General features: G+C 31.3%; 2 protein-coding genes across 5 annotated transcripts in view; both read right to left on the bottom strand.

Moving 5' to 3' along the window:
- LOC108765173 (uncharacterized) overlaps positions 1-8915 on the bottom strand; it is a 19257-nt gene extending 10342 nt beyond the window's left edge. Inside the window, exon 1 of one of the 3 annotated variants that reach the window (XM_018513739.1) lies at positions 8546-8915. In XM_018513739.1, the coding sequence (XP_018369241.1) occupies positions 8546-8650 (105 nt within the window). In that variant the 5' untranslated portion in view covers positions 8651-8915. Of the gene's footprint in view, positions 1-1645; positions 1887-8545 lie in introns of those variants that run through there. The other 2 variants (XM_018513740.1, XM_018513742.1) reach the window with 2 other exon arrangements.
- Positions 8916-10793: 1878 nt separating this feature from the next.
- On the bottom strand, positions 10794-12983 carry LOC108765188 (acylphosphatase-1). 2 transcript variants are annotated; one of them, XM_018513778.1, is made up of 4 exons: positions 12820-12983; positions 12715-12731; positions 11099-11187; positions 10794-11019 (listed from the first exon to the last, which is right to left on the bottom strand). In XM_018513778.1, exons 1-4 carry the CDS (start codon positions 12950-12952, stop codon positions 10905-10907), a joined length of 354 nt encoding a protein of 117 aa, XP_018369280.1. In that variant the 5' UTR covers positions 12953-12983; the 3' UTR covers positions 10794-10904. The 2 variants fall into 2 exon arrangements, with proteins under 2 accessions (XP_018369280.1, XP_018369279.1); XM_018513777.1 differs by having other exon boundaries at positions 10800-11019; positions 11099-11208.
- Positions 12984-17485: the final 4502 nt, after the last annotated feature.

The raw sequence follows: 17485 nt of genomic DNA, 5'->3' as shown, positions 1-17485 counted from the left end.
ACTTTTCGACTCAGTATAGTCTGTTCTACCCACGCACGAAACATTTTACGGTATTTGCCTGACACCCTGTATATGCACTGGAAAAAAATACACGTCTGCCTAGCTGACCTCCCCCCCTCCTCACTTAACCAAATTTTAATGAGTAAATTATATAATAATGCGCTATTTATGCGCTTTTAAAATCCGTAAAAGAAAATTTTTGCGCTCATTTTGTTTAGCTAAAAAAAAATTTTTTTTGTTCGGGACTGAATAGGATGTCAGTCAGCCCTCACGTGTTAATATAACAACCGATTTAGAGAATCAAATACACAGGATTTATGCGCTTTCATATTCACATAGTTTCAATTTTTGCGTTGCATCCCTTAAAGTACTTCCCTCTTGGAGCAAATAGTCATATTTATCCCTAAGTCGTTTAAAATTGCAAAATTAGGCTATTTAACTATGCAAAATATATCTTCGATTTACGCGGTACTATTTTTAAGCAATTTCGATTTTTGCGCTACAACCCTTAACGGAGTTCCCTCTTGGAGCAAACAGCCATATTCATTCCCAAATCATTTAAAATTACAAAATTACGCTATCTAATTATGCAAAATAAAAAGAAGTTAGCAAATAGAACGAAAGTATTACTAATCCTATTTATTATATTTACCGATTTATTGTATCTTTGACTTTTACCTTCTCCAAAACTTTTACATTATCATCTCTGATTTTTTAAATAAAAACATAATTGCTTGGAATTCATAGCACATAAATAAAAAATATACTTCGCACAATTAAAGCATGTATTTTCACAATTTTTAATGACTAAGGCCCAGTTTCATAACTCACGGTTAGCTTTTAACCGAGGTCCAACTTATTTCTCATCTTTTTCCAATTCTAGAATTGAAAAGAGATAATGAATAAGTTGAACCTCTCTCGGTTAATAGTTAACCATCAGTTGTGAAACTGGGCCTTAGATACGAATGCTATTGTTTCATGGAATGAGTTTTATGATTATATACTAATTTATCATTAGCTGTTAGTACTGTTATTTTTAGCTAACCGGAAAATGAGAGGACTTTTGTGGTGAAAAAAAATTCTAATATCTTACAATATTTAAAAAAATTCTGATATATCTTACAATATTTTAAAAAATTTCACGTGTATAAAGATTTACATATATTAATTTATGAAGACTTTTTTAAATACTTTAAACCTCCCCAGATTTTATAATTTTTTTTCAAAAATTATAGAATAAGAAATCTTAAAATATTCCAAAAGTTGCATTTACATAAAGAATTTTAGAAAAGCTGTTCTTACATAAAGAATTTTAGAAAAGACTTTCTTAGCATTTCTGAAAAATGTTTCAATTTGAATTAAAAAATCTGAAAAATTTTCTAAAAATCAGGACGTTATAAAATTACATAGAAAAATTCTCAAATGTATATAGAAATTCTGAAAAATTACGTGAAGAATTCCAAGAAAACTTTCACAAATTACATAGAAATTGCACGCATTCACAATGCAAATTACACTGTATTATATGCGCTACATAATAAACGCTCGACGATAGAACGATGGAGGAAAGTCCAGGTCGTGATCACCTCCGTATATCTCCCAGGGAATATTGTGACATACGCGCGCATCAAACATATAATCATACCTTACGTAATTCTATCTTTCTCTCTCTCTCGTCCATTATTTTCCGCGAGGACAGGTACGATTATGGAAATCGCGTGGCGTTCCGTGGATCATCGTTCGCCGGATCTTCGGGGAGCTCACGTGCCATTCCGGCGATCGTAATGATAATAACGATCGCGTTTTAATCGTGTTAGATGTAACGAGAAAAGAAGTCGGTCGTCGACTGATATAAACCGATCGCCCGTCGCCGCGTTTCGTCTCGCTCGGCCATTTTGAAGAATTTTTATCGATTTTTATCGTGGAAGAATAAACACGCGGACGCATTCAAGTTAGTCAAACAAATATTTTTTAATAGGTAAGATAAAATTTTACAGCATAAATTTTTACCTGTAGTAGTCAATCATAGTATAATATAGTGCATGCGCTATTATAACGTTTTTCACTGGCTGATGCGCACTCAGTGCACTTTAAAGCATAAATCGATTGTACATAAATCGACGTAAAGGTGTATATTTAATAAAAATATAAAAACGAATTAAACCACGAAATCCTCAATATATTTTATTGTGGTATTTGATAAAATATACATTGGGTATTTTATTGAGATAGCTCACTTTGTCATTCAGATTAGGTTAATGTACAACTTTAATATGCACTGAGTGCGCACTAGTTCTGCCAGTGAAAAACGCTATTAGTTTATGCGCACTACAGGCACGCGAATTGCGATAAAAAGTTGCGTCCGTCAATGACCGTGTTCCGATATACGGTGAGTGCAAAAAGTATTTATTAGGAACATTTTTTTAAAAACAATAATTTTAAAAATAAATATTAATTAGCAATTTATTAACGAAAAATAAAATAGATCGTATATTTCTCAAAATTATTATACAAGATTTATAAAATAATTAAAAAACGAATAGAAAAACATATTGGGAACAATCGTATAAAAATGTTTTTTCGTCTTTATACGATTGTTCCCAATGTTTTTCAATCAAAAAAGAAAAATAGAGATTTGCAATAATAATAATAATAAAATATATTTCTAAATAATTTTTTACCACAAATAGAAAACATTGAGAACAATCATATAAAAATGAAGAAACATCTTTATACGAATGTTTTCAATGTTTTTTCATCTTTATAAGAAAATAATAAAATAATTATAAATAATAATTATAATATAATGTATATATTATTATTAGACTGCGGAACTTTATGCAAAATACTTAACTGAATATTAACTATCGGACAGTTTTAGCAGTCAATCGTTCGTTAAAGAGCGAATATTAAAAGGTAAAGTAAAAAGATTGAGATTGCCATCTCTAAATTTACAAAATTGCAAAATATGCATTTTACGCAAAACATTCAGTTAAGTATTTTGCATAAAGTTCCGCAGTCTAATTATTATATATATATAAATATATATTATATATACAGGGTGTCCCAAAAGTTTTTGCCAATCGCTTTTGTGTAGATAGAGCGGACTAAACTGAGTCGAAAAGTTCTCTACCATTTTGCAACTTCCGCAATATTTAATAAGATATTAATTACTAAAAATTACCGAATATTAGTCTTGAATAATTTTTGACTCAAATACCATCAACTTTACAAAAAAACTGCAAAAGACAAAAATCATTAATTTTTTTCTCATAGAACTCTAAAAATTTTTTCAGAATTTTTTATCAACTTTTTAGAACTGCATTTTGTTATTTTTACCCAACACACAGTGGGATTGAATCCAGAAAAACTGGCAAAAATTAATATCTCGTAAAATATGTGAAAATATCTAACACTAATACACTTATATAAGATTTTCGGCATCGCTGATTCCATTTCTGATGTCAAAATTCCAAATTTAAAATGGCTGATTCAATATGGACCAAAATGCGAAAAGTAACTTGATTTGGATGAAACTCGGTATTCGAAGGTTTTTGGGGTCGCTGGTTTCGAATATAATATCTATTACAATTTTGAAATTCAGAATGGTGGATCCAATATGGGAACAATTATAATTATAACGTAACAACTTCTACACTTAAACGACCTTACTGAAAATAGTCTCCTTATGCTTGCTATAGAGTTCTCCTTATGCTTGCTATAGAGTGCAGATACATATGTTCTCAATTGCCGCAGTTCACTATCCTTAATATTAGAAATATGCATTCCTAGTTTAGACAAAATGTAATTTACAACCGCTGAAATTCTATTGTCAATACCAGGTTTTACGAAAAATTGTTCAATAATTTCTCGTTTGGTAAATAATAGGGTTGACAAGCTGATTATTAAGGAGGTAGTCGAGTAAATTGAAAATTTTACGAAAATTCTAAAAAAATTAGCATACACTGAAAAAAATGTTATTCATAATATCAATGAATGACATTTACTGACTTTAAATTCATTGATATAATGAACTTTTAATAGATATTATGAATATTTTATTGAGTATTTTTTATTAGCTAATAACTGGATTTATTAATATAACAAATCACTGTTTATTAATATGCTGTACTTGAATATATCATAACTTAATATAACATTTAATTAAATCAATGAAAAAGTTCATTCTTCCAATAAATATGTTCATATACTTAATAAATTCATTTATTAGATGTCTATTATAAAATTTTGTAGAAGTGATAAAATACATTCATTATATTAACGCATTTTTTTATTAGTTAATAAAGTCTGTACATTAGCTCAATAAACGCATTAATAACAATAAAGTTTAATGCATGATTTAATGATATTATTCATTGAATGAATAAAGTTTTTGGTTATTATAATAAATCCATGGCAGACTATTTTAATGTATATATTCATTGTCACAATGAATTCTTAATAGTTTAATAACTCAAATTGATCATTTTATAAAACCTAAATCATTATAGGAATAAAATTGTTCATTGGACCCAATTTTAATGAATTTTTTATTAATACCAATGAATACTTTTATTGTATTTACGTACATTTTTGGTTCAGTGTATGTTGATTGTATGCATAACAATCGTTCCTTAAAATTTCAGATGTCGTAGCCACAGGATAAGCGAAATATTTCGTTTCAAAGTTCACGAATTTAACATGTAAGCCCTATTCCATGCCGTCATGAAACGCACATTAAATTTGATATGAAAGGGATCGGAATTTACGAACTTTTTAAAAAACTGATATGTTGTATATAATAATGTTAGCAATGATATAAACAAAATTGGTGACTCGTAGCCACATACTTTTTTAATAAAAGCGATATGAAAATAATGATATTCGTCGGAAGAAGAGGGGGTTGCGTACATGTGGCAACGTCGATTCAACCGAACGGAATCTCCCACATGGCATATTATGACACATCATACATAACCAAAACAAGTGTTTTTCTGAATTATGCGGATAAAATATTGTAAAAAAACTGGAATATGAATTATAAGTTACAGTGATAGGTATGTTTTGGGAAACAGGACGTTGCCACATCTTTGTCAACACGAATGGTACAGGACAATGAGTGTGTGCGTGAAGCGATCTCATTGGTCAATGCTGTATCATTGCATCAAAAAGTTTAACCGTTTGTATACGAATTAACTTTTGGAAGTGACTGTCACTCGACTACCTCCTTAAATGTGAAAAACAAAATATTCTCAATAAACTTTAAGGCTTGTTCGTAATACAATATATGTCATAAACTTGTTTGTCTTCAAATTGACCGCTATGTTACTCATGTTTAGCAATCATTATTATCAATATTTAACCGACTGTCGAATGACAAGACACATATCGTTCTCGCAATTATTTTTTAAAATTTGACGATAATTTATAACATATTAACGAGTTACAAAATGTTAAATAAAAGAGATTCATTGTCCAGTGTAGAAGCGTCAACTGTGTGAGAGGTGAGGTGAATATCAATTTTCAAATTATACATACGATAATTTAATCTTTCATATAATTTTAGCTTGAGTTCTCATTGCCACTCAGTTTTCTAATTTTGTGAGTATGTGACTTACCTCACAACAGTAAACGGTTCAATATTTGAAAGGAAAAACGTTGGAGATATCATTTTGTCATGCAATACTCCAATCGTTACGCTAGGGTGAAAGATTGCTGATAAAGACTCAAACCATGAGTAGAAACGTTCAAAGTTAAGGTTTATATATTTAGTATTAAGAAAAATTGCGCTAACTGATAAGCAGCGTCGATTGCAGCACTCCTATTGCCTGTAATACATATTTTTTTTATGGTTTTATTAATTATTTTAATTAAAAGAGTTTGTAAAAACTTATTAGTTTTTTAATATTAATTTGTAATTTATCAAAATATTCAAAAGTAAATCCAGCCAATTCAAAATCTGCCTTTAATAAGATGCACTCACGAAAATAAATATCGCCCTCGTTCGCGTACGCTCGACACTATGTCACGTGCGCGGCGTGTGCTGCGATCGAATAGGCTATTTCGCCGAAGCCAAAGTGGCAAAAAGTGGCAGGTTTTCTTTGAAGGGATATGAGAATGTATCGGTCTAAAGCAAATTTTATTAGAAAGCAGTATCTCCGATTATAGCCAGTCGATAGCAAATTTTGACTTGCAAAAATGTAAAAATAGTCAATTCAATCGATACAGAATTTAGGGGTGATCCCGATTGACCACGGCTCGATTGGACACTACCAATCACAGCGACCGGTGCTTAGGAGCTTTGTAGTCTCAAGCATTGTGAGTGGCTCGTGTCCAATTGAGCCGTGTCCAACTGGGTGCCACCCCAGAATTTATATGATATTAAATGATTATTAATAATTAACATTTATAAATCAAAACATTTATAAATCAAAACAACAATAAATAATAAAACTTAAGATATAAGTTATGGATTTTGAAATTTATAGTATTTATAACATAGGTATGTTGTTCACCCGGTTTAAAGCTTGCTCTTATATTCAAAGCTCTGCCAAAATAAAAGTACTTGGCTAAATATTATAAAATTTAAATTTGGCCTACTTTGATGCATTGAGATGACAATGACTTACATATTTTACTGAAATTCCAAAATCGACTTTTTGTCAGTTTTTCGGGATTCTGTCCCACTGTGCAACATGAGAAAATATAGGTATTAAAAAATTCTGAAAAAATTCTCAGAACTTTATGAAAAGAAAAAAATAAAGGATTTTTGTCTCTTGCAGCTTTTCTATAAATTTTATAGTATTTTAAAAAAAAATTATTCAAAACCAATATTTGGCAATTTTTAGTAATTAATATTTTGTTAACTATTGTGAAAATTGCAAAATAGTAGAGGACTTTTCGATTAATCCGACTTAGTTTAATCCGCTCTATTATATATTATTATTATATAAATAATAATTATATATAAATAATTTATAAAATATCTTTATAAGAAAATATTTAATACTGTCAATTTAATATTGTCATTATAAAATATTATTTTATAATGACAATGTATTAAATATTTATTTTGATATGTAAATTTAAGCGCACATATTAATACAGCGCCGATCATTATAACCTTTTTATTCTCTTGAGTTTACATTAATTATGAGAGATTTCTAATCGGTTATCTCTCATCAGTTATCAGTTGTTGATTTTATTGTAATTTTTATTGCGATGTAAATTGGAGGCGAGTAGACCACATTTCAAATAAATTATCTTGAGGATGAAGCGACTTGATCGAAAATTGCAGAAAATTATTTAGGAATTATTGTTATTATTTCAAATCTTTATTCTTTTTTTATTGAAGAATGTATTTTGTATACTAATAAGGACACCAACAGCCAAAAAAAATTACGAAAAATGCAAAAATAATCTCATTTTGACGCAGAGAGCACTAAGTTATTAATGTTTTTATCATTATTGTGGCAGATCTTTATTCTTTTTTATTATAAAATGTGTTTTTGAATTTTTGGATATTAATAAATACCGACAGCAACAGTCAAGGAAAAAAATTTGAAAAATGTAAAAATAGTCTTGTTTTCACGTTATAGGAAGTCATTGTGACGTCTTAAAAATAAAAATAACGGAAGTTGTGTTAAGCTTCGGTAATTAAGGCGTTCTTGCGAAATGTCTATGCATTTTAGTAAATTTGCATGTAATAATACTTGACATATGGTCTTTGTTATCTTTTAGCGATGGAGAAGGACACCTACTTCATGATGAAATTCTTATGAAAGAGCTGGCTAATGCTAGTCTTTTTTTTTACCTTCTGAAGCAGTTTTCATTTACAAGTTTTAAGTGTATTTAAAACACGTCGTCCGGAATCAATCGAAGATTGAATAATAAAATTAAATTATTACAAACATTAAAATATATTAAATTTTATATTAAAATAATAATAAAAGTATAAATTGAAAAATAAACAATTTAATTTGTTTTTTTATTTGTATTTATTAAAGAAAAGGATTAAGGATTTGATCTAATAAACGTACAGAAGAAATATGGTTGAAGTATCTAAAAATTTAGCTAGATATAGATTTGAAAATAATTATGTTGGACCATCTAAATAATTGTTAGGAATTGCCAAAATGTTAAAGTCTTTTTCCACATGATATATCATCATGCTTGAGCTTTCAACATAATTATTTTAGTAGTCCAACATGATTTCTAAACAACACAAAGTCCAAAATTGTGACGTAAGACTTTAAGTCGTCTTTTAAATGCAAAGAAGGTCCTACGACCCAATTTTAGACACTTTTTGTTATCTGGGTTATTTTTACATCTATATTATCTTAACTTTTATTTCAGCGGAACAATTCTTTCTGTATGCGACTATCGTACCTGATAGCACGTATCAACACAATACATCGTTCTGTGATGCAATCGCGAACAGAATATCAAATTAGGTCCGACGTGTCGATCGACACATTTCTGAAGTGATAAAGCCAGATCAGGGTCATCACGTTAAAAACAACGACGGAATTTAGTTTTTATTTACCTGATGCACCTGCTGTGGTCGCCAGGTGTGCTTAAAGAAGCTCTCGAAACATCTCATGCTGATCGTTTCTCCTTTACCTCTCGCCGTTTCTCCTCCGCTGATCATAGCATTATTATCACGCCGTCACAATACCATTCGCGACGCTAATTCGATCGTCCTTTTCTGCTGTAACCCGATCGATCACGAAGCTGGGATTGAATTACGACGACGAAAACGTGCGAGACTGCTGGATGAGGAATTCAGGCGCATTCTCACAAGCACGTATTCGCGTTCCGAAGAGGATGTCTTGACGTAATGAGGAAAGAGGAAAAGGAGGAGAAGGAGGAAGATCCACGATCGAAGATATACGATCGAGAACCGTGCCGTTCGCCGCGCGATCGCTGACTAACGAGAGGAACTCGCGGAGGGATGCTGGCGCGAATCGCTCCTCCACTTCCGCGTGTCGTGCCCACTCTGCGGATACTCGTAAAGGTGCGGCCACATTCGGACTGAAGCGATCCTCTTCGATCGTCACTGCACGGAAAGATCTAAAATCTAAGATTTAAAAAAATCTAAAATCTAAATCTCTAAAATCTAATCTTTCCACCATGCCTTTGGGAAAATTTACTTTTAATGAAATTAAAGTTTTTAAAAGTAAATTAAGAGAGTTGACTTAAAAAATTTTAAGGAAATTAAAAATGTGTAAAAAGTTAAGAAGACGCCAAAATAACTTAAAATATTTTAAAGTTTTTCAAGGATGACTTTAATATAATCAGCACGTTAGTTTCTTTCAGTTGTTCTTAAATAAGTTTTTTTTAAAGTCATTTTAAAGAAAAGAGAGTTTAAAGTGTTCAAATTTATCTTTACTTTTTAGATTGTTTTCTCTACAGTAAATTTTAAGTATTTTTTTTAAGTTTTCTAAAGTAAATTCTCTCAAGGATGAAGACCTAAAATTTTGCAGATCTTAATTGCTAAAATAAAGTATTCTCGAGCTATTGTCTAGTAACAGAACACAGAAAAATTGTTTTATACGTACAACTAAAATTTTATTGATATGTGGCTAACAAAAATTTCCTTTCTTTTTCATTTAAAAATTGTGTCGTCCTAACCAAATTTTGGTCAAAATTAAATTTTGACAATACAATTTTTAAATAAAAAAGTAGGGATGTTTTTGTTAGTCACATATCAACAAAATTTTGATTGTACAAAACGATTTCTCTCAGTGACAGAACGTTTTTACTGAAAGATCTAAAATTTTGCATATTTACAGACCTAAAAATAATTTTGTTAGATCATAAAAATAATTTTCTCGAAAATTCAAACTGATTGCCCTCCCTAGAATATCAAAATTTTCTGCAGTAACGAAATAATTTTTAAGTTTGTATGCAAAATTTTAAGTATTTCAGCAAAAACATTCCTTTCGTGTATTTTTGATTAGACAGTAGCTCGAGAATATTTTAGTTTAGAAATTGAGGTGATTAGTTGACCATTTCACGAAGGACGTTCTTGCAATTTTCTGATAAGATCTCTTTCCGCGATAAAGAAAAATTTATTTAAAGAATTAAACGCTCTGGAAAAGAATAGAGTTGAATTTTAATCACCCAGTAAAATGTTTATTCTGCAACTGCTAAAAGTTTTTTTCACTGAAACAGGAATTATATTCTTCTAGATCTAAAAGTATAATCTAATCAGCGCAAAGTGCTAATTAAGCTTTGACTTTTGCTATACGCAGCCATTATGCTTTGTATTTAAAGTGAAATAAAATGTATATGCTCGAAATTCACCGAAAACGAGAAAGAAAGTTTTAACGCAGCAATGAAAAACAAACCTATTGTTTCTTTCGTAATGTAATTACCTGAAAACATTTTTTCCTCGACGACTTTTCAAGGTGCGTACCTAGTTCGAGTGAATCATCTTTATAAACATCAAAAGTATAGAAAAGAAATTTTCAGAATGCGATAAAAGTATTTACGATATTTTAGCAGTTTTCATTTTCGCTTCCATGCAGCACGAAATATTTATTAAATATTAAAAAAATGTGTTTTAGGGGGAGGGGGGAGGATTAAAATATTTCAAAATAATTCACGAAAATATTTTTAGAACGTTTCAATATTGTTAAAGTCTTTTTGTTTCTTGCAATATTAAAAAAAAACATTTTTTAATCCATTTCCCAATATTTCGTGCTGCGATAGATGATATTTGGAAAGTGAAGAAATTTGGATATAATTTTTACAAACACTAATATACATAATACTTATCTACATTTTACATTTATTTAAATAGCGATAGTTTTATTATCAGACGCGACTTAAATAATTTCAAAATTTGAACGTTAATGCGTGTATTGTTATTTCTCGTTCTCGATAATTGGAGAATGCCTCTACTTTCGGACCTCAAAGTTGGCGAACGACGGCTGCGAGATTTCTTTCTCGTTACGGAATTCCGCCTTGTCGATCCGGGATTGAGGGCTTCCGGTGTGGCGAAGCCATTGTTTCCTAAAATAAAAAAGAGGAAGCGACCGTGATCTGGCATTCGCGATGACTTTTTCGTATCAACGAGGCGTTCGCGGCTTACATCTCGTCGATCTGCGTCTTTGTCCCTTCCATGTGGCCAACTACAGTACCGTTCGGGGTGTTCATGCACCATCCCTTCAGACCCAACTCCTTGCCGCGTTTCTGCGTGTACTGTTAGTCGCAAGTAAGACAATATGCCTGATGGCGAATTCGATTGGAAGAACTAGTGCGCATTGGTGCATATTAAAGCCGTTGTACATTGACTTAATTTGAGTATAAAAATGAAATGCAAATATTTCGAATTATAAAATACATATTTTATCTAATAGTACAATAAAATATATTGAGTATTTCACGATTTAATCGATTTCTATGTTTATTTATAAACATGTCTTCACGTTATTTTGTGTACAACGGCTTTAACGTGCACCAGTGTCCACTGAGTGCGTCCAATCGAATTCGCTATAAGTTTTCCGACGATGAAAGATATTCCCGAAAGTAGATGAAATTGTGTCGGTTTTGTGTTAAAAAGTTAAAGTGGAAGAACTTAAAGTTATCTATTTATATGTTAAATTGTTCTATTATTTTATTTCAGACGGAATGTGTCTTGTCTTGACGGAATATCTTTGTCCTCCTTATATAAGCAGAAATTAACAATTTTCTCTGTTAATGCAATCCGGGTAAGTTCTAGTACTTTACTTTGGTTTTACGTTCATTTAAAAGCCAGAAACACTTAAAAAAACGTAAGGCAGTAAGACGTAAACAATAAGTGAATCGGCCAATCCCAGTAGAGATCTACTTTACGTTCTCTACTATGACTGGTCGATTCGCTTATTGCTTAAGTCTTATTGTTTTATGTCTTTATGTGTTTCTAGTTTAAGTGACCTAATGGTCGCAGCACAGACTCTTGCATAACGCATAATGCATATTGCATAAGGGAATCAACCAATCGAAATTCTTCTTTTCCATGGAATGGAAGGAAAGGGAAGATTCTGATTAGTTGATTCGCTTATGCACTATGCGTTATGCGTTATGCAAAAGTCTGTGCTGCGGCCTTAAGTCCGAGACTGTACTCTGACAAATATGATTTCTGATAAGTTGAAATTTATTATTTCCTGTTCCCATTGTCTGTACTTTTCAATTGTTTTCAAGCTTTAGAATTTACGTCAAATAGTATTTTTTTTCAATCTACAAATCGCAAAAAAATATTACGAATTAAAAGTCTCGAATTGCTTGTTAATTAGAAATTAATATATAAATAAATAAATATATCGTTTTTATATCCGTTTTTGAGCAGCTAATTTTTAACATTCTTTAATTATTTTTTTATACAAAGAAAATATTTTAATTTTGTAAAGCCTGAAAATCTCTTATAAGCGCGTCAATATATTTTCTATAAAAATAAACTAAAAACTCAGATTTCGTTCGCATCGAAAGAAAAGGTAGAAAAGAATAGCAAGAGAATATAATCGCATTAAAAATATCGATAAGAAGGATGCGTGTTCATGTTTACAGTAGATAACGCGAACATTTAGATCGGTTAACATCGGACACCCGATAGATGTCGCGAATCAGAAATTTCAAGGTTGTCGCTTGAATCGCCTCGTCAATCGCATTTCCGGCAGCCTCAAGTAATCATCGTCGAATTCTCAGATAGACACGCGCTGATTTACTCACTTTTCTGAAGAATACACCTTCGACAAATAAAAAATCATAAATTCATTAATAACGTAATCGACGAAAAATCGATAACAATTGAAGACGAGTTGCCGGACGAGTTACCTTGCACGATGCCGAAAACTTCGAAATCCACTGCGAGCATTCTTGACATTTCCGTCTCTTCCCCTGCCGATTGCGGCAATTTTACAGGAAACGAGAACGAAAACAACAGGCAGGCGAGGACGAATCTAATCATTTGACGTCGAGGACTCGATCGAGACTGTCCGAGCTAGATGTCGCTAGTGTGCGGCGTTTATGCGCGAGAATGTACTCTACGTTCCGAAAATAAATGATATACTTGATGGCGACAAAGTAATCTTTGCGAAAATACGTTTGTTTTCTCGACAAATCCAAAAGTCGAAGATTTATGAATGCTATATGCGAAATGTATGTACATTTTTGGTAAAAATTTTTTTCAGAATTTTTTCTGCCGGAAATTCCTAATAAGGTAAATGTCCCTATTTGTGATCATGATCCTATTTGTGACCACTCGTGGACTTTTATTAACCCTTACCGTACCATCTACAATTTGGTGCCTCATCCATACCAACCAGGATCACTAGAATCTCTTCGTTTTTTCACCTCTTCAAAATAATTTAAAAAATCTCTAAAAATTCACCATACTTCCAACTTTCTAGAATAAATATTGACTTTTCATTTTGGAAAATAATAAAATGTAGTATAATTTACAATTACCGAAAGATTCGTAAGTTGGGAAAAAATGGCATTTGATTTAAAAAATTATAACTTTTCATAATAAATGAATATAAAAAAATCACTCCAGAGTTTTGTACTTTAGATATAAAGTTATGAAAAAAAATACTAGAACTTCGAATTCTACAAAAAGTTGAATTATTTGAACACATGAATATGAGTAATTTTCAGTAAGGGACATATAGAAAAAATTGAGTTAAAATACGCGTTTTTTTATTTTGTTGTAAAATAATGTATTTTTTCATTAAAAAAATGTAAATTTTAATACACATTTAGATAAATATGTAAAGAAAAGCGTGACTCGCCTCTTCAGTTTTATCTATTTTGTCTAAAAAATAATTCTTTAAAAAAAAATTTTTTTTAATGAAAACATTCAGACATTAATTTAGAGTAAAAATAGAATACTTATAATGATTTTGACACAATTTTTATTTTCACAAAAAAGCTAACATCGTATACAAGGGTCACTAGTGTCTCACGACTGCATGTCAGTCATAGGCAGATTGATGGCCGTGGTCGCACCACCGCGCACAGATCCCCCCCATACCAAACTTTTTTTACGCGGCAATAACAAACGCCGGGTTGACCGAGCTTGCGAGAAACTTGCACGAACAGGAATCTCTCGGTCACTAGTTACCCATATTAGTACGGTGAGGGTTAAATTAATCAAAAGTTTTAAGTAATTTTTTTTTTATCTTCGCAAGAAGTATTTATCACGTTTAACGATTAGTTAGCCATGGTTTGATATATGGTCTCAGTGATATTTGACTAACAAATATTCATGAAAATGTGAAATAAGGTGATCGTGTCTCCATCAGTGGCAGATTGAGCACATGTTTGACGCCATGTTAGTAGACGGCGTTTATCACGGAACAGTCACATTTTTGTTATGTCATCCGGGATAAAATGTTGAAGAATATAGTTTTTTCGTAAAAGTGTCAGTGAATACTTAATAAATATTGTGCTATACGTGGATTCTAAAAAAGGTTAATAATTTTGAACATATACAAGATGAATGTGATAAATAGGTACAATAAAACACGCATGTTTCCATTTGTGATCGTCTCAAGAAAATTAGTCATACATTAAATATCGCTCCTCTTTTTGAAAAGAAAACAATTAATACTCATCTCTATATGTTTATGGACAAGTGTGAGTTGCATTTGTACGAATAAACCGAAAATATTCGACGTATACTCGAGGGCAAATTTTAGTAACTTTTGATTAGGTCACTAAGTGGGACATCGTGTGTTTCTGTACCTATTTATGACAACAGCTTTAAATTATTTGTTTACAACTTAAGAGCATTGAGTAATTTTTATGACCAAATTAAGAAAGCTTATCATATTTAGTGTGTGCTATTGAGTTCATTTCGTGCCCTGTACTACAGCGAGTAACTTGTGGCCATAGAGCACGAAAGTATGACTGCAGTGCATGTGCGCATCGTATATTTTGTGGCAGTGACAGATTTTCTAAATAGACATTAAGTTTGATTAAAGATACATGAAATATCAGGCTAATATCCCAGGTAGCAAGCTACGTCATTTTGACGTCATTTTGACATCAAATGACGTCTTTTTGGACGTCAAATGACGTTTGATACATGAAATATCAGGCTAATATCCCAGGTAGCAAGCTACGTCATTTTGACGTCATTTTGACGTCATTTTGACATCAAATGACGTCTTTTTGGACGTCAAATGACGTCAGCTTGTTAACAGGGATCTCTGTTCATAGCATAACGCGACGCTTTTTTTTCTGTCAAATCTTTCTTGAGTTCGGTAAAATTGATTCCTGATTTTAATTATTTTTTAATATTTTTTATTCTTATTAACTCATGCGACTATCTTACATGGTCATAAATAGGAACATTTATCTTAGATCCGTATAAAAAAAAACATCCGTTTTTAGCTGAATTAAGCTGAATACGTGCTTTTGAAATCGTAATTCCTCATAAGTCTAGTAAACATTTTATTATTTTTTAATATTTTTTATTCTTATTAACTCATGCGACTATCTTACATGGTCACAAATAGGAACATTTATCTTAGATCCGTATAAAAAAAAACATCCATTTTTAGCTGAATTAAGCTGAATACGTGCTTTTGAAATCGTAATTCCTTATAAGTCTAGTAAACATTCAGATCCACAAATGCAGATACGAATTGATACAAAACATATCCGCACTACTAAAAACGGATACAGGAATGCACACAGATACGAGCATATTCGCATTTAAGGATGTTGTCACATGCAGCCAGTAATCCGTAATCCGTACCGGATGTCCGCAAAAGTTATTAGGGATTGCGTCCGCAACGTTACGTGTGTTTTACCTCCTTGTGTCCCATGGAGCCGTATTCTATGAAATTTCCGTAAAAGTTACTAGTTATTACCAATAATGCTTTTCCTAATTTTATCTATTTGACTAAATTTGACGGTTTAATTAAAACTTTTGTTATAATCAAAATATATTCTGCAGTTCTTATAAAATAAAATAAAAATGAACAATATAACTTGTAAAATAAAAAATGTTACCATTTACACGTCCGCATTTTGCGGCTCCATGGGACACAAGGAGTATGTAAGCAACGCAATTGCAGTCGATGTCAAACAATTATCGACGTCAAACACATTTATTAATAATTCATATTTATTGTATAATATTTATTGTATAATATGTAAAAATCATCGTGAATACAACAAATGATCTGTTTTCTGTTCCTGCTAGACTACACTAGAACTCTCTTTTTACGTAGTTGCGGATTACGTGAGAAATGTCTGCCGTACATACGCAATCCGTAGTAACTTTTGCGGATATCCGGTGCGGATTACGGATTACGGGCTGTATGTGACGGCACCCTTACATTTATCCGCATCTGCGAACACGCACGGATACAAAATATATCCACATTTATAAGGAATTACATTTATGGATACATTTATAAGGAATTACATTTATGGATACATTTTTTTAATATAGATCTGTTAGGAGTTTTTATCAGAGTAAAGTTTACTTCGATGAAAATTCCTAATAGATCCATATATAAACAGTTAAAAAAGCTGGTAGAATATAAATAGTCAATTTTCTTTTTCTAATAAATTCTTTTATTACAGTACCTAAAGAGAAACTCTGCAACCTATATATATAACACTGATTAAATAATATTTCACTAAATCATGATAACAACATCTTTGAAGTAACAATTTCTTTCAAGAGTAGCAGACATGGGGGAAAATTTGCAAAAAACCGCAAATTTGCAAAAAATCCCAAAATATGAATAGTCTGATTTGCATAGGACATTTTATAGGACTTCGTGGCGTTTTCTTTTTACGAGTAACATGTCTCTCTCTTGGTAGTACGCCACGTACTACGCACAGAGATTCCTGTAGATTGTAAATGTAGAAAACAGGCGTCAAGTATAGGGAAGGCTCCGATTGCACACATTGCATATTGCACACATGTGTCGCTAATTGGCCAATTTAAAAATATTCTCATTGCAGTGAAAAATTACCAGGCATCAGCTGATATGAGTGGTGTGTGCAATCGGGATTGTAGGCAAACGGGATCCTTCCTTTTCGATATCCTTTAAGACAATGTTGTATGGAATAATTTCTCACAATTATAATACATACTACACAAAGTACACATTTGAAGTGTATTAAATATAACAACACATTAATGAGAGAACGAAATGCAATAGCGTAATGAGAGGCGCGGAAACTGAAAAGGGATTTTTACATCGATAACAAGTAGAAAATTGTAGAAATAAAAAATCGAAAATGAGCAAAATCTCCAGCAGCAGCATACTTTATAATTCGATTCATGCAAATAATTTAATAAATATTTTATAATAATTATAAACAATTTTTCGCAAATTAAAGAAATTTTATATATATTCAAATTGTTATTATAGTATTGGTATATTTCATATTTAACAAGTGCACATACAAATATTTTTCTATGAGGTAAAAAAAAAATTTTTAATACTTCTTAACACTAAATTTTTAACCCTTA

The sequence above is a fragment of the Trachymyrmex cornetzi genome, unplaced genomic scaffold (genome assembly GCF_001594075.2).
Source record: "Trachymyrmex cornetzi isolate Tcor2-1 unplaced genomic scaffold, Tcor1.1 scaffold472, whole genome shotgun sequence".
NCBI classification, from domain to species: Eukaryota; Metazoa; Arthropoda; class Insecta; order Hymenoptera; family Formicidae; genus Trachymyrmex; species Trachymyrmex cornetzi.
Note: the sequence above shows the minus strand (reverse complement) of the source record. Positions and strands in the feature narration are given on the sequence as shown.

Bases quoted from the DNA above. Each gene is read 5' to 3' on its own strand.
- LOC108765188 (XM_018513777.1), bottom strand. From the start codon at position 12,952: ATGATTAGATTCGTCCTCGCCTGCCTGTTGTTTTCGTTCTCGTTTCCT. The intron at 11,020-11,098 runs GTAAGCCGCGAA...TTTTTATTTTAG, and splicing joins AAGACGCAGATCGACGAGAT to GAAACAATGGCTTCGCCACA.